This window comes from Miniopterus schreibersii (genome assembly GCF_964146895.1).
Source record: "Miniopterus schreibersii genome assembly, chromosome: 3".
NCBI lineage: Eukaryota > Metazoa > Chordata > Mammalia > Chiroptera > Miniopteridae > Miniopterus > Miniopterus schreibersii.
The window spans coordinates 10,566,426-10,582,508 of record NC_138103.1 but is presented as its reverse complement, the minus strand read 5'-3'; the positions used below and the strand labels follow the sequence as shown (position 1 = coordinate 10,582,508).

General features: G+C 55.4%; 2 protein-coding genes across 3 annotated transcripts; both read left to right on the top strand.

Moving 5' to 3' along the window:
* The first annotated feature begins 601 nt into the window (after positions 1-601).
* RPL3L (ribosomal protein L3 like) lies at positions 602-7,784 on the top strand. Of its 2 annotated transcripts, none has more exons than XM_081131901.1 (10): positions 602-777; positions 1,251-1,443; positions 2,936-3,104; positions 4,285-4,420; positions 5,739-5,925; positions 6,024-6,184; positions 6,321-6,422; positions 6,933-7,028; positions 7,254-7,373; positions 7,642-7,784. In XM_081131901.1, exons 1-10 carry the CDS (start codon positions 775-777, stop codon positions 7,696-7,698), a joined length of 1,224 nt encoding a protein of 407 aa, XP_080988027.1. In that variant the 5' UTR covers positions 602-774; the 3' UTR covers positions 7,699-7,784. The 2 variants fall into 2 exon arrangements, with proteins under 2 accessions (XP_080988027.1, XP_080988028.1); XM_081131902.1 differs by having other exon boundaries at positions 777-832.
* Positions 7,785-8,128: 344 nt separating this feature from the next.
* Positions 8,129-12,268, top strand: MSRB1 (methionine sulfoxide reductase B1). The gene is made up of 4 exons (XM_081132983.1): positions 8,129-8,290; positions 9,899-10,047; positions 10,353-10,467; positions 11,400-12,268. Exons 1-4 carry the CDS (start codon positions 8,236-8,238, stop codon positions 11,429-11,431), a joined length of 351 nt encoding a protein of 116 aa, XP_080989109.1. The 5' UTR covers positions 8,129-8,235; the 3' UTR covers positions 11,432-12,268.
* The last annotated feature ends 3,815 nt before the right edge of the window (positions 12,269-16,083 follow it).

Sequence of the window (16,083 nt, the reverse complement as noted above, 5' to 3'; positions counted from 1 at the left end):
TTAAAAAACAACAAAAACAAAGCATTGTGATATTTTAGTAGCTCAGATCTTAGCACTGAGTGATGAAAAATCCACAGACCCTCAGAGACATCTTAGGCCAGTAACACTCTCATTCTACAGCTACAGGACTTTATAACCATGGAATCTTTGTGTCAAAAAATAAGAGACTTCAGTCCCCTTTTCATTAGAAACTTCAGTTCATAAAAGTATCTAAATGTTCTTGGATCATAGCTATTACAGTCAAGGGATCCTAATATTGAATCCAGGGCCCTTTGGGCACAGAGTCAACCGTCCCTATCTCCCCCCAGATCAGGTTCATAGCACTCAGGGCAGGACAGGACAGGAATCCCCTCTGCCTCAGTGCCAGCACACTGGACTCAGACCCTCATCTCTGCAAGCTGCATGAGAGAAGCCCCCCAGCTAGGGTTTTTTTGTTTCCCACCAGGCCAAGTTGTTCCTGTCCTGGGGGCAAGTCTCACAAGAAAGAAAACAAAGTGGGTATGACCCATTCCCAGGGCCCCTGAGGAAAGGAGGGTCAGCCCTGGCTTCAAGAGTCCCCACCCCAGGCTGCCCATTTGATGTCCCCCCATCGCTCCGCCCCAGGCCAAGTCTGCTGCTGGCAGCAGAGCCCATGCCCGCCACGGGAGATGACCAAGCTCTCCTGCCAGAGGCTAAATCTGGGATCTGGCTGCTGTGTGTCCTGGCCCTGCCACTCGACCTCCAGCACCTGGCAGGGAGGTCCCTTTCTTTCCTGACCTGCAGGGATCAGCGGCCATGGTCAGTGGGCTGGGGGAGTGGAGCTGGAACAAGCCGGCTTCCTGGGGAGGGGCAGGTGGGCTTCTGGAGTGTCCCCCAGCAGGGATAGTCCTTGGGCCTGTGAAGGAGTAGGGGATTGGAGGGGACTTCAGGGGCCAGAGCTCAGACTGCCAGGCCTGGAACAGGCAAGGAGATGGACGGATGGCAGCAGCCCCCTGTCTCTGTAGCCAGAGCCTATTTTTCCTGGGCCCAGGCAGGCTGAGCCCACTGAGGCAGAAAGCCTGTGGGTGAGGGGCTTTGTGCTAGCTCCACCCTCAAGACCCTGCCCCTGGGCGAGCCTTCCTCCCCTCTCCTGCAGACAGATGGAGGCACTCGGGACCACCGAGTGTCAATCTGGGGTTTCCAGCTCCCTTCTCCGGGTTGGGCTTAGGGACCATCCAGCCATTTTCACCAGGGTGACCCCAGCTCTGACCTCCATCTTCTCCTGTCCTCAGTCCCACCGAAAGTTCTCTGCCCCTCGGCATGGACACCTGGGCTTCCTGCCCCACAAGAGGAGCCGCCGGCACCGGGGCAAGGTGAAGACATGGCCTCGGGACGACCCCAGCCAGCCTGTGCACCTCACAGCTTTCCTGGGTTACAAGGCCGGCATGACACACACTCTGCGAGAGGTGCACCGGCCGGGGCTCAGTGAGTGGCCGAGAGGGACACGCAGGGCGGGGGGATTTGGACAGAGTAACCTCTGACTGCCAGAAGAGCTGGAGAAACTTCCAGATGCTAGGGATCAGAATTGGACTTCAAAAAGGGGAAATGGCCCCAGAAAGGGCGAGGCCTTGCCTGTGGGGATGGCAGTCAGAATGATGACCGTCTGCCCGCGGGCCACCAACCTCCCCTGAGGTGGATTCTGTCATTGCCTCCGGTTTACAGAGGAGGAAATGGAGCGGTTATAAAACTTGCCAGTGGCCCCGTTAGTAAGCGGAGGAGCTAGGAGTCAAAGGCAGGCACCCAATTATGTTTACTGCTTTGAGATCATGGTAGTTCACATGTGGTTGTAAGAAAAACACAGAGAGAGTCCACGTGGCCCTCACCCAGCTTCCCCCGATGGGAACCTCTTGTAAAGCTAAAGCTGGATGTCACAGCAGGCATGTTTCCCCAGTTGTGTTTGCTTGTGTGCATGTGTATTTAGTTCTATACAGCTCTGTCATGTGTACATGTGTGTACCCACCACCACCTCGGAAGACATGGGTCTTCCTGGTGCCCCTTTAGAGCCACAGCCACCCCCTCCCCTCCCCCAACGTTTTGACAACCACTCACCTGTTTTTCACCTCCTAATATATATATATATACACACACACATATATGTATACATTACATATGTATATATAATATATATTAAATATATATTAAAAATGTATTTTATAAATGCAAGATTTCTTTTAGTCCTTTTACCTTTTTAAAAAATTATTGATTTGAGAGAGGGAGAGTGAGAGAAACATCAATGTGGGAGAGAATCATTGATCAGTTGCCTCTCGCACATGCCCCGACTGGGGATGGAGCCTGAAACCCAGGCATGTGCCCTGACCAGGAATCGAACCAGTGACCTTTTGGTGCAGGAGACGATGCTCAGCCATCTGAGCCACACTGGCCAGGGCTCGTAATATATTTTTTAAAAATACACTCCTTTTGCTTTGTATTAGCCTCAGTAATAACACCTATAAAATCATGGGTTTTGGACAAGTTTTAGGTTTTTTCCTAGAACTCATCAACATACATTTATAACTATTAAGATTAAAAAATGATAATTTGTGCCCCACTAAAGGAGGCCTAGCCCCACCTTTTGGGGGATCCTGCCCTGCTGTTGTTCTCTTAGCCAACTCCCAGATGGTCTGATGGGGAAACTGAGGCAGGGAGCAGGTCAGGCCTTGTCTGAGATCTCAGTGTCAGAGCTAGCCTGGACCACCTGTGGGGCCCTGACCAGCCACTGCTCCATGCCATGGCAGATCAGGGAGACAAGGGGCAGGGAGCAGGCAGGCTGAAGGCTGAAGGTCAGCGAGGGCTCTGGTCTAGAGGGTCTCTGTGCCCAGCAGCCCTGAGGCTGTGGCGCTCCACCCTCCCTCAGGCAGGAGAGACTGCAGCTGGTTCTTCCACTCTGTCTCCCTTACCTATCTCTGGTCTCATCCAGAAATTTCCAAGCGGGAAGAGGTGGAGGCTGTGACGATTGTGGAGACACCACCTCTTGTAGTGGTGGGTGTAGTGGGCTACGTGGCCACCCCTCGAGGCCTGCGGAGCTTCAAAACCATCTTTGCAGAGCACCTCAGTGATGAGTGCCGCCGGCGCTTCTACAAGGACTGGTGAGGGCCCTGTGGGTGGACCCTGTGTGGGCTGGTGGGACCACTGGGGATGGGTGGGCCTTTCACTCCCCATCCCTGAGCTGGAATGATGGGGGTGGGCAGGAGGAGAAGTGTCAACAGTGTGTGGAAGGCAGGAAAGTGTGTGTGTGTGTGTGTGTGTGTGTGTCTGTGAGAAAGGATGCCTTCAATTCAGTAAAAGATGAGTATTAGCAGGCTTGAGGGGAAATTGGGATAGAGGGAAAAGAGGAAGCAGGTATTCTAATCCTCAGGGTTAATTAAAGGACTAATTTGATGAAATGTCAGACTTGGCTCCGAGCTTCCTAGCAGCCAGGGTGAAAAGGGAAACAGCCAACTGCAAACTCTTCTCAACAGAAAGGCATTCTCAGGCCTCAAATCTTCCCTAGTATAAGTCCTAGAAGGGAAGCTCCCCCCCTGCCCCCATTCCCACCTGAAGAACCTCACAGACACACAGGCCCAGCCCAGCCCGGCCCTCTGTGGGCCCTAGAGTCAGAGAGGGCTGTGTGACCATGGGCAAGCTGGCTGACCTCTTAGAGCCTTGTGTCAGCCCTCATCTTCAGGCATGCCACAGACACTATCAGATGGAGATGGGAGTGGTCCCTGCATCTTGGGGCTGCTATGAGGATTATATGGGTAAAGTGGGTCAGCTGGTCTTGCTTTCTCTATTTTTATTGGTATCAACTTGCGCCTCATCCAGGGCCTCTGACTTTTGTGAACCTTGGCTTCTTCATCTGTAGAACAGGGATAGTAGTGTCCACCACCCAGAGTTCCAGTGAGGGTTGGAACAACGTGCAGTACCAGCTGTTTGCTTCAGAAGTGAGGTCAGCAGCCATATCAGTGTGGGTAGGTGGCCAGCATGCCCCTTCCCCAAGCTCCTGCACATCTGCCACTCACCCTCAGGCCCTAGGAGGCAGGGAGAATGCCCAGTTTACAGAGGAGGAAACTGAGGCCCAGAGAGGGAAGGACAGTCTGTGCTTAAAGGTGGTGACTGGAGCCAGCCCAGGGACTCCAGGGAGAGCCTGGCAGTGGCCTCCCCAGGAAGGAAAGGAGGAAAGAAGGGGACATTTACTGTTCTAAGACCCATGTTTGGTGGGTGGCAGGTGGGCAGGGCCCAGGGCACCACTTCGCTAGCTCCTCTAAGCACCCTTTGTGCATGGCTCAGGCACAAGAGCAAGAAGAAAGCCTTCACCAAGGCCTGTAAGAGGTGGCGTGACACCGATGGCAAAAAGCAGCTCCAGAAAGACTTTGCGGCCATGAAGAAGTACTGCAAGGTCATTCGGGTCATTGTCCACACCCAGGTCAGCCCTTAACCCAGTCCACACCCAGTCAGCCATTTCACCCCCTGGGTTCACCCTCCCCCCACCCCAGCCTCCAGGAGCCCTGGCAAATGTCAGCCTAAAAATACTATGAGCCCTGGGCACAGGACCAAAGGATTGGCTGGTTGCAGCTCCAGGGATAGGATGCTGGGGGCCAGTGCGCCCTGAGGGCTGTGGGGTCTTGCCCACTCTGGTGGTCAACCAAGGCCCTGAAATGCCCCAAAGGGCTTGGGTCTTCTGCCAAATGTCTGGTATAGAAGGCCAGCTGCCTCCCTGTGGGTTCTGGCACAAGTGTGTGTGTGTGAATCCACATTTGTACATGTGGTCTGGCTTGATGTGAGCTGACAGGTTACCCTCTGGCTTATTCTGGAACATTCTTTGGCATCTAGTCCTCAGGAAGCTTTTCATAGGCCCTGAGTGGGGCCGCCCCCCCCCCCCCCCGCCCCTTCCAGTTACTCTCACACTTGCAGTTCCTGGTTACCTGTATCATTGGTGAATATCTGTCTCCCTTGAGCTCCATGGGGGGCAGGGGCCACGACTGCCTGTTCAGTGCTGTGTCCCCAGAACCCACCAAGAGCCTTGTATACAGTAGGTGCTCCATAAGTACTCATTGTTGAGCACTGTGCTGTCACCTAGTGGTGTTCCTGCTTCCACCTGTGCATCCCCACCTGCTTCTAGCCTGTGCCTCACAGAGCAGCAGCCAGAAATATTTAGAAATATGAATCAGATTGCACCAGATCCCACCCTTGGACTAAAACTCAAGTCCCTCCCTACGAGACCTGCCCGGCCAGGCCTGTGTCTGACCCCGTCCTCCTCTCCCTCCTCCTTGCTTCCCATGGTCTAGACACACTGGTTTCCTTTTTGTCCCCCCAGCTCCCCAGGATTTTCCTTGTCTCAGGGCCATTGCACATGTAATTCCTTCTGCCCCGAAAGCTCTCAGATCTTCACTTAATGGCTTCTTCTTGTTACTGGTGTCACCTCCTCAGAGAAGCACTCCGTGACCACCCTATGTGCAATTACTGTTCCCTCCATCCCCAGGAGTCCATCAGAAACTTTAGCCCTCTCCAGGATACTTGGCTTCTGTTCCCCAACTTGTTGGTGGCTCCATGAGGACTGGGACCCTGTCTGCCTCATTCTGTGCTGTACCCCAGTGCCTAGCACAGGACATGGCACACAGCCAGATCACAGCTACCGAATAAGTGCAGGCATGCAAGCTGCTAGGGGTCACCAGCCAGCCATGCCACGCCTGCAAATGGGGCTTTGACCCTCAGGAACTCACTGGCCATGCCGTGTCCTGCAGATGAAGCTGCTCCCCTTCCGGCAGAAGAAGGCCCACATCATGGAGATCCAGCTGAACGGTGGCACGGTGGCGGAGAAGGTGGCCTGGGCTCAGGCCCGGCTGGAGAAGCAGGTGCCGGTGCACAGTGTGTTCAGTCAGAGCGAAGTCATTGATGTCATCGCTGTCACCAAGGGCCGGGGCATCAAAGGTAGGGCTGGGTAGAGATGGGAGGCTCTACCTGGAAGGCTGCCTGGAGGGGATGGGGGCCAGGCTGGCCTCTCAGCCACCAGCCCCTCCCACCTGCAGGGGTCACGAGCCGCTGGCACACCAAGAAGCTGCCTCGGAAGACCCACAAGGGGCTTCGAAAGGTGGCCTGCATTGGCGCCTGGCACCCTGCCCGAGTGGGCTGCTCTATCGCCCGGGCTGGGCAAAAGGGCTACCACCATCGCACGGAGCTCAACAAGAAGGTGAGTCCTAAGTCCTGGTGAGGGGAACATCATGACCACACCCCAACTGGTGGGGTGCCTGGGTTTAAGCCCACAGCTGATGGGTGTGGCCCCAGAGGTCACCTGCTGCCCTCAATGTGCCCCGTTCTCCTGGCAGATCTACCGAATTGGCCGGGGATTCCACACAGAGGACGGGAAAGTGGTTAAGAATAATGCTTCCACCAGCTACGACATGACTGACAAGTCCATCACGCCGCTGGTGAGGGTGGGCAGCCACTGTGGCTGAGGGCACCTGGTGAGCATGTGTGGGGCAGGTGTGTGGGGTGCGTGATGCCCCAAGAGCTCAGGTCCCACCAAGCAGGCCTGGTGTAACAAACCCCTCCCGTCCCACACTCTCTGAGCCTCCTCTGCAGATAGCTTATACTCCAGCTGCTGTCATGGGGTGCAGAGTGCGGCAGCTCTGACTGTGGCCTTGGAGGCAGGCTGTCTGGGTTCGAACCCCAGCTGCAGTGTGTGCTGGAGCAGGTGACTCCATCCTTCTGAGCCTCAGTTTCCCCCTTGTCTAATAAAATGCATATTGTTAAAGGAGATGGTGTAGGAGAAGATTTAGGGTGTGGCTCAGATGCTGCTCTGATCAGTGATAGAGGGTGGCACCCCCTGGCCACGGGGCCAGCACTGGCTTCTTCCAATCACAGCTGGGTATGGGAGTTCTTCCAGGGTTCCCAGATGCCCCCTAACTCAGTCTGGACCCTGACCCACCTCCCCACAGGGTGGCTTCCCTCACTATGGGGAAGTCAACAATGACTTCGTCATGCTGAAGGGTTGCATCGCTGGAACCAAGAAGCGGGTCATCACACTGAGGAAGGTCAGAGCAGGCAGTGGGTTGGGGAGCTGGGGAGCAGGAGCCCCATGGGTTTTGAAAGGGGTGGGCGGGTGGCTTGCCCTGTCCTCCAGCCTGCTCTGAGGAGGGGCAGTGGATGGGGAGAGCAAAAAGGAAGGGGTTCTGGCAGGAGATGGGGGGGTGGATTAGGGGTTACTGGAGGGGCTGGGAACCTCCGTCTTGAAGCTTTCTTCTCCGATGGGTCCCCAGTCCCTTCTGGTGCACCACAGCCGCCGGGCCCTGGAGAATATTGAACTCAAGTTCATCGACACCACCTCCAAGTTTGGACACGGCCGCTTCCAGACGGCCCAAGAGAAGAGGGTCTTCATGGTGAGCCCCTCCACCTCCTTTCTCTGGGGCTCAGACCTCACATCCCACCTGCTCCGGAGTGGGGAAGCTGGAGCAGACTGGGGCGGTGGTATGCCTTCTGCACTCATCCATAGAAGGGAGCCTGGGCACTAATTCTTGCTGGAACATAAGCTAGGGGAGGGACTACGGCGGAAGGGGGCGGCAGGGCCGGCACTGGGTGACTCAGGCGGCTGGCCAGGGCTGTATTCTGAGCCACACCCCGCTCTCGCTCCCGCTTCCACTCCCACAGGGTCCCCAGAAGAAGCATCTTGAGAAAGAAAAGCCGGAGACCTCGGGAGACTTGTAGGAGGCTTGGGATGGAGGGAGCCTGAAAGGAGCGCGCGAGACCCCCGCCTGTCCCCCTTGTCTAATAAAGGCTGGAGGCAATTCTTCCCGCGGTGTCTGAATTGAGGGCGTGGAAAGGCCGGTGGACGGCCGGTGGCACGAGGCTTAGCGCCAAAGCACACCCGGTTCGGCTGCCACCCGAACCCAGCTGAGCTCAGCGGCGCCCCCTGGCGCTGGGCCTCGGGGACGCAGCACAGCAGCAGTCCTTAGGCGGTGTCGAAGGTCAGGGCAGGCTAGGAAGACTTGAAAAGGCAAGTCCCCGGGCGGGGGGCGGGGCCTCCTGGAGGAGGAACCCGGAACCCTGGTCCTGATTGGTACCGGGGAAGGGGCGGGCCCTCTGGAGGCGGGCCCCGCCGGGGGTGTCCAGGCTTCCCTGGACGTGATTGGTCTCCTGGAGGGGGCGGGGCCTCGGGGCGCCGGGGCTGGGCGCAGGTCGTCGGTCGGCGGTCTCAGATCAGTTCCAAGCCGGCGACGCTTGTGCACCGGTCGGGTCGGCGCCATGTCGTTCTGCAGCTTCTTCGGGGGCGAGGTTTTCCAGAACCACTTTGATCCGGGTACAGCCTGTGACCTCCGGGTAGAGCGGTGGGGCGGGGGTGCACATTAGAGGGGTGTCGCTGCCCTCGGTTGGCGATGGAGCCCTGGAGTCCCGGAATGGGGACGCCAGTGGGACCGCGCGGGGGGGGGGCGCCTATAGATAAAAGGGGATCACGGAGGAGGGAGGGGTCTGGGGGGCTCGGAGAGTAGGGGTACCTGAGGAGAGAACATTCGAGGGGTTCACTCTCCTGGAGAGGGAAACCCTTTTGAGTGTGAACGTGGCCGTTTCCGGGGGGAGTCTGGGGGGTCGGGGTACATGGGGGTGGGGAGGGCTCGGGATCCGGATCTGGACTTCAGAGGGACGCGGTGGAAGAGGGTCTCGTGCAGGGGCAGCTGCTGTGACTGGGCTGCCCCTCCTGGCGGCTGCTCGCTCTCTCTGACGTTACCCCTGCCCCCCCGCCCCCCTGTTCCTGGAACCCGCGAGGTAAGCCGGCGAGCACAGAAGGTCCTGTTTGGATCCGCATGTGCTGCCCCAAGTGCCTGCCCCACCTGCCCAGGGCCCTGGGGTGGGTAGCCAGGAGTGCCAATGGCCAGTGTAGTGAAGTCTGACAGCCTGGGCGGGTGGGAGGAGTGGGGTCGGGAGTGGTTTGGGGCCTTGGCCAGCCCCCAGCCCTGGCCCCAGGCTTTGAGAAGCCCCGGTGAGTCCCCTCTGGGCTGTGCTTTGGTAATGGACTAATTTGGTAAAAACATGCCACAGGCAAGACTAGAGCAGCGACTTACTTGGGGTGGGATCTGTCGGGTTATCAGCTCTCCAGGGGGCTGGGCTCTGACACTGAGCATCTATGGAAATCGCTGTGACGTATAAGCCCTCTCCTGAGCCCCTCTGGCTGTGGGACCCTCGGGCTGCTCCGCCAAGCTGGTAATTCTACTCCTGCAGCGGCTCCTGGTTCCTCTTTGCTTCCTCCTTCAGTTACTGGTAAAGGCTGAGTAGTTCAGGGACTGGAAGGGAGGCTGTCCCCAGGCCAGGCAATGGGTAAAGGTTACCTGCTTCCTGTTCAGCATGTCAGTTTCACCCCCCCCCCCCCCCAAAGTAACCTTTTGAGTATAGTTTAAAACCTGTTCTCCCTGGCCCCTGTCTGGCCTGGAGGCCTTTTCTGTGGATCCATTCTCTTCAGAAAGGGAGAGCGGGCCAGTTGCTCAAGGCTTCGGGGAGGGAGGGGGGGCTAGGTGGTGGTGCTGGCCATGTCATAGCTCCCCTGTGAAGGGTGAGGGTGCTGTGTCCTCACCTGACTCCCTGGGTTTCTTCCTGGTTCTGCACCCTCTAGCTGAGTGGTTTGTATCACTGAGCTTCAGCTTCCTCATTTGTACAATGGGTTGGTCTGTATCACAGGGCTGTTGAGAAGAGGTAATGAAATAAGTGTGAAAAGCGATGCTCTTGGTCTCTGGCACATGCTAAGAACCACTAAATGTGAGCTCAGTGGTGTGTCTCCCCCACAGAGCCAATACCCAGGTGGGAGTGTCGGGAGGGTGTGCATCTCACTCTGCAACTGGGGAGAGTTCTGTGTTCTACTGGGTCCGAGGATTTGAGCTTGCCCCAAAGAGGCTGCTTTTTTCTCTCCTGCCTCCAGGTGTCTACGTGTGTGCCAAGTGTGGCTACGAGCTCTTCTCCAGCCACTCAAAGTATGCACACTCGTCCCCATGGCCAGCCTTCACTGAGACTATCCATGCTGACAGTGTGGCCAAGCGTCCAGAGCACAATCGCCCTGAAGCCTTAAAGGTGGGTGGTAGCAGTAGGGGGTGGGAAGGGGGCTGTTGCCCACCCCTTCCTTCTGCTCTCCCTGCAGCTCTAGGGGCTTAGAGTCTATCTATCCCAGGCCTCCTGCCTCAGCCAGGGAGGCTGCCACCCCAAACTATGAGAGAGCTTGGGGTCCTGGTGCAAGCAGGGTGGAGGTCAACCTCTCCTGCCAGAAGTTACCTTGGGAAATGGGCATGGGGAGGACATCATCTACTGGTGGCAGGAGGGGCCATTGCTGTGGCCGTTTGTGGCTGGAAGTTCATGTGGCTGTTCTACGCTCTTCCCAGGTCTCCTGTGGCAAGTGTGGCAACGGGTTGGGCCATGAGTTCCTGAACGATGGCCCTAAGAAGGGGCAGTCACGCTTCTGAATATTCAGCAGCTCGCTGAAGTTTGTCCCTAAAGGTGAGCTTGCTATCAGGCAGCTGGGCACAGGCCTGTCATACATTTTAGAGACCCTTGGCAGGGGGCACACTGTTCTCATCCGCTTACAGTGACAAAGCATGGGGGCACCAAAGCATGCTGCCCAGGACTTCCCAGGGCCACCCCAAAAGACAGCTGCAGGACAGGGACAGAGGAGCAGATGTCCTGCTTCCTGTGCCTGGTTGATCACATGTGTCCCCAAAAGGGGCATCTGAGGGTGGATGTGGCAAAGGATGTTCTCCCGAGATCTGGCTCTTCCCCGTGACTGGAGTGGGAGGCAGGGCTGGGCGGAGGCTGAGGGTCAAGGTTGCGCATCTGGGGCCTGGCACGTAGTAATGGCTCAAACAGGCACCCCTGTTGGCAGTATTCTTATTATTTGTAATTTGTTTTGCGGAGCTGTATTTCATTTTCCTGCATTTTTATCTGAGCTCGGCCTCCTCTCTGGCCTTTGCCCTCCTGCTCACACAAACGCTCACAAATAACTGCAGGTCTCTTTGCACACACAGCCACCCTCAGGACCACCCCCAAAGCTTTGCAGCTCAAATCCCAGCACCTTACTTGCCACCTGCAAGACTGTGGCCAGTCCCTAGTCTGTTTCATCCTTTGTAAAACGGGGCTGCTGACAGCACCTGCTTGCTGCCATCACTGGGTGTTAAACTAGGGTGCCAGTAGGGGCTGGTGCATGATACGGTGCGTTGATGCTTTTTTGCTTCTGTAGTTATTTATCCTCTGTCTGGATGCAGGAAGAGGCTCTAGGCTGTGATGGGGCACACCGACTCTCCTCAGCTGGGTGTCGGGGTGCTCTTAACTCCCCTGGCTTGCAGGCTGGAGTGGAGTGGGTTAGCGCAGGGGATGTTGTTTGAAACATAACTGAACAGGATTACTTTTTCTCTCCCTTCCTTCCTTTTTTCCAGGCGAAGAAACTTCTGCCTCTCAGGGGAAGTAGGTGGGCAGCCCTTAGCCTCCCCAGATGGGTACTGCAAGATGGCCACACTCTGGCCACCCTTACTTGGAATTGGAACCCCAGACATTCAGACAGGGAAGAGGGTGGCTGAAACATCAGGAAGGCTCCCAAGGCCTTAGCTCTGCACTGGTTCTTCTTGGGAAAACTACTGGTTTGCCACCTGTGGCCCATATCCCACTGCCAGAATGGGCCTGGAGGACCCAGTTGTCAGCTCATGTTGGCCTCAGGGAGGTAGGCTGTAGGCCTGCCTCATCTGTGAGTGACAGAGCACTCCACCTTTACTCTCAGCCCTTTCTGCCTGTCTGGACCCGCCCCTGTGGGGCCCAGTTCTGAGACAGACTCAGGCCTTCACCAAAGTTGATGCCCATCTCCCTCAAGCTGTGCTAGGAGACAGTGCAAATGGAGGTGGCCCCAGCTGCCTGCTCCAGCCTCAGTCACTGCATGATTCACTCTGGTTAAACCCTTCCAGGCAGCCAGAGTGTTGAAGATCTGTGACCTGTGGTAGGAGTGGACTGACCTTTGGTTTCTCAGTTACGAGAGGAGAAATCCTGAACCCTGTTTCATAATCTGTGTGGCCGCTGCTTGCCTCACTTGGGCTTAGGAAAACACCTATTGCTCCATTACCTTGATTGCACAGGTTGGGGACCCTGAAGCTCACAGCCTAAAGTACACACCTTCCCAGGGCATAGTGACCATGCTTTACTGCACATGCACTGAAGCTCTTGCCATCTGGGAGGGTGGGTGATGTTGAAACCCTCCTTCCCATCTTGAATCCTCTCTGGAATAATTAGGAGGAGATGAATAAAAAAATGAAACCCAGGTCTACTCTGTTTATTAACAACATTAGAGATGCCAGGATACAAGGGTCAGGCTTTGCACAGTTGTTTCATTTGTTCCACAAATATTTTTTTTTTTGCCTCACCCAAGGATATTTTTTCCATTGCTTTTCAGAGAGAGTGGAAGGGGAAGAGAGAGAGAGAGAGACAGAAACATCGATGTGAGAGAGACACTGATTGGTTGTCTCCTGCTCGAGTGCCGAACAGGGCTGGGGATTGAGCCTGCAACCCAGGTATGTGCCCTTGGCCAGAATCGAACCCGGGACCCTTCAGTCCACAGGCTGACCCTCTAACCACTGAGCAAACCCGGCTAGGGCATGTTCCACAAATATTTATTGAGCATCTGCTTCGTGCCAGGTTCTAGCGTTGGTGCTGGGGATGCAGCCATGTGCAAGACAGACGGTGCCCTCAAGCTCTTATGGCACAGTTGAGGAGACAGAAAATTCATGTCAGATTATGAGAAGGGCTGTGAGCAACTACAGCAGAGTAATGATGCTAGGATGTGTGGAGGGGGTGATTAGGGGACTGGTGCTTTGCCTCCAGTAGTCAGGAAGGAGAATGCTGAGGGTGAGTCATCTCAACTCATCAGTTACAAGTGAGAGAAGCAAGGAGAAGAGCTTCCCAGGCAGAGGCACAGCATGTACAAAGATTCCGAGATGGCAGCAAACTTGGCATGCAAAAACCTGGGAGGTGCAAAATGTGACCTATGAGGAGTTGTGCTGTACTTCAAAAGAACTACGTGATTTTTGCAATTTATATTGACAGAAATCTGGAGAAAGTGTGGGCATAAATATTAGGTGGGGTAATGGTGGAAAGAACATAAAGTTGGATCAGGCTGAATTTATTGATAGGGGCTCACTGAGCAGAGATTCTGAACTTAATGTTGAGGTTAGAAAGGGTTCTAACAGTTTGTTTAGTTGGCTGACATGGACCGAAAGGTGGCCCACACTAAATGGATTTGAAATGCCAGACCTCCCTTGGTCCACTCTAGAGAAAGGGATCCAAAAGCTTAGGGAGATTCGAATGTTATAGTGGATTTGTCATTTAAGACCTACCCTGCGAATGCCCCGATGACACACCTTTCACCACCATTGTGAGGGAAACCTGAGCATCCCAGAAGAGCTCTGTGATCACTCTTCCGTGTAGGTCAGAACTTACATGAGAACTGCTGTCATGGAATTGGGAAACCTAAATGCAGTGGGGGGCATCGGATCCTGAGATGTCAGGGCCCAAGTGGAGGCACTTAATGGCCAAAATCAAGGTGGATGTGGTTACCCTAATAGCAGAGTCAAGTAGCAGCCAGAAAGTCTGACTCTTACTGATCTATGGCATTGGCTAGTTGATCATGATGTCCCTAGAACTGAAATAGATGGGAAGCCTACCGAGTTCTTATTTGATCTATATAAGCAGAAGAGTTCCAGGTCAAGTGAACGAAAGTCTAACTTAAAGAATAAACACAGAGTCATGACCCCTTAGTCAATTCCCAGATGAGCCACTTCACAGACCCAGAACTCCTTGAATGAAGGGGAGGCCGGGACCCCTTAAGGAAGAACCCTGGTATGCTGCCCAAATGTATATCATTAATCTTTCTTCCAGCCTTTCCTAAAGGGACCTACAGCTTTTTACCAGAGTGCCTGTGTGAGGAAAAGGAAATAATCAGACATTTCTAGGACTCTGGACACTGGCTCTAAACTAATACCATCCGGCCCTGGCTCAGTTGGTTAGAGCATTGTCCCGACACGCCAAGGTTGTGGGTTCGATCCCTAGTCAGGGCACATACAAGAATCAACCAATGACTGCACAAATAAGTGGAACAACAAATTGATGCCGCTCTTTCTCAAATCAATAAATATAAAAATAAACTGGCCTGGCCGGGCATGGCTCAATGGTTGGGCATTGACCTAGGATTCAGGAGATTGAGGTTTGATTCCCGGTCAGGGCACATGCCCAGGTTCCGGGCTCAATCCCCAGTTGGCAGCATGCAGAAGGCAGTGGATCTATGACTCTCTCATCACTGATGTTTCTATCTCTCTCCCTCTCCTTTCCTCTCTCTGAAATCAATACAGATATATTAAAAAATAAAAAAAATAAACTGATACCATCTCGGAGACACAAATACCGCTGTGTCGGAATAGGAGTTTGTGGAGGTCAGGTGGTCAGTGGTGTTTTAGTTCAGGTCCATTTCACGGTGGGTCCCCAAATCCACTCTGTGGTTATTTCCCCAGTTCTGAATGCATAATTGGAATAGACACACTCCAGCTTGGAGCACCCCCACATGGGGAAGAGGGAGGAGCTGGGCTCCCAAGTGTGAGGACAAAGGTGCTAAGGTAGGAGTGGCTGGGGAGGGAGGACGGTGAGGCCCCCGAGTTGCTGGCCTGTTAAGCCTGCTCATTCCTCAGTGATAGGACTCTTCCCCCCCCCCCCCATCACAGGCCAGGAAACCCAACTCGCGTGAGGTCACCCACTTGTGCAGGGCCTGCCTGTGCGGGGGCTTCAGGCTCCCTTGCTGGGCCCTGGTGGCCTCAGCTGACTGTGCAACCTCGGGCCGAGCCCTTAACCTTCCTTTTTCTGCAGAACCCAGTCTGTCTCCTTGTCAGAGACAGGAGAGCCACGGGGGACAGACAGGGTATAACAGATGCACGTATTCTGAGGTCCCCTCACATGGGAGCCCAGTGGATAGCCATGGGTAGGGTCTGTCTGCCAGGGCCTGGTGGGTATCTCATGTGGAATCATAAATTATCCCCCACCCCCCTCCTTCTGTGGGTTACACCATAACTTCTGGCTTGCAGCCCCAGTTCCTCCTTGAGAAACAAAAGGCTCTTTGAGAGCCAAGCCCCTTCCATTCCAGTGCACCCTCCTTGGGAGAGTTGCCTTCAGGCACAGCCTTGTGAGCCAAGGGCTACATTCAGGCACAGATGGCTCCTGGTGTTCTACCATTTTCAGCCAATAGCAGCCGGCAAGGGCCGCAGGATAGGCCAATGCACCCAAGGCAAGGGATGGGAGAAAGAAAGAAGAAATCTGTCTGGAATCTCTTCATTGGCTCAGAGAGGCACTCAATAAATGCTTGCAGAATGGATGAGTGAATTGGCAATGCCTGGGACTTTTGCTCACCTAAGGCGTTTTTTCTTCTGGGTGACAAGTGCCAGGGAGAGCCTTGACCCTGGCAGAGGTGTGGCCCAGGGCAGGTCTGGTGGGAAGCCCCTGACTGCGCCTGAAGATAGGGCAGGCAAGTGGGAGAGTGCCCTAGGGGAGTCTCCAAGCCAGAGGAGGGCCTCTGTGCCCCCACCCCCACCCAAGTTCCTGGTGGGGGCCCAGCTCTGTGACTTCCTTCCATGGCCTCTGGTTCTCTCCCCCCCCCCCCCCTTTTCCACTGCTTTTCAGAGAGAGTGGGAAGGGAGAGGGGGGAGAGGGGGAGAGAGAAACATCGATTGGTTGCCTCCTGCACTCTCTGGAGCCTGCAAACTGGAAACCTAAATCGAACCCAGGACCCTTCAGTCCACGGGCGGAATTTCTAAGCACTGAGCCAAACTAGCTAGGGCCAGGTCCTCTGGTTCTCAAGGTCCCCCGCGGGGGACCTGTGCTCACAGAGCTCACAGTCCTGCTGGACTGACCGGCAGGGGGCTCGCTCTCCCTGTCCCGCTGCAGTTCCTCGAGGCGCCATCGGGGGCACAGCGGCGACAGCTCCGACGACACCGGCGCGTCCCAGCGCCAGAGCCCCAGCGGCGGAGCCCCAGCCCCTCCGCAGAACCGCCCAGCGTGCCAGTGTCTGGGACGCAGCGAGGCCTCCTGGCGTCCGAG

What these genes read in the sequence shown, in the direction of transcription:
- RPL3L (XM_081131901.1), top strand. An exon ending in GGTGCACCGGCCGGGGCTCA is followed by an intron (nt 1,444 to 2,935) that starts GTGAGTGGCCGA and finishes GGTCTCATCCAG; the next exon opens with AAATTTCCAAGCGGGAAGAG. An exon ending in CGGCGCTTCTACAAGGACTG is followed by an intron (nt 3,105 to 4,284) that starts GTGAGGGCCCTG and finishes TGCATGGCTCAG; the next exon opens with GCACAAGAGCAAGAAGAAAG.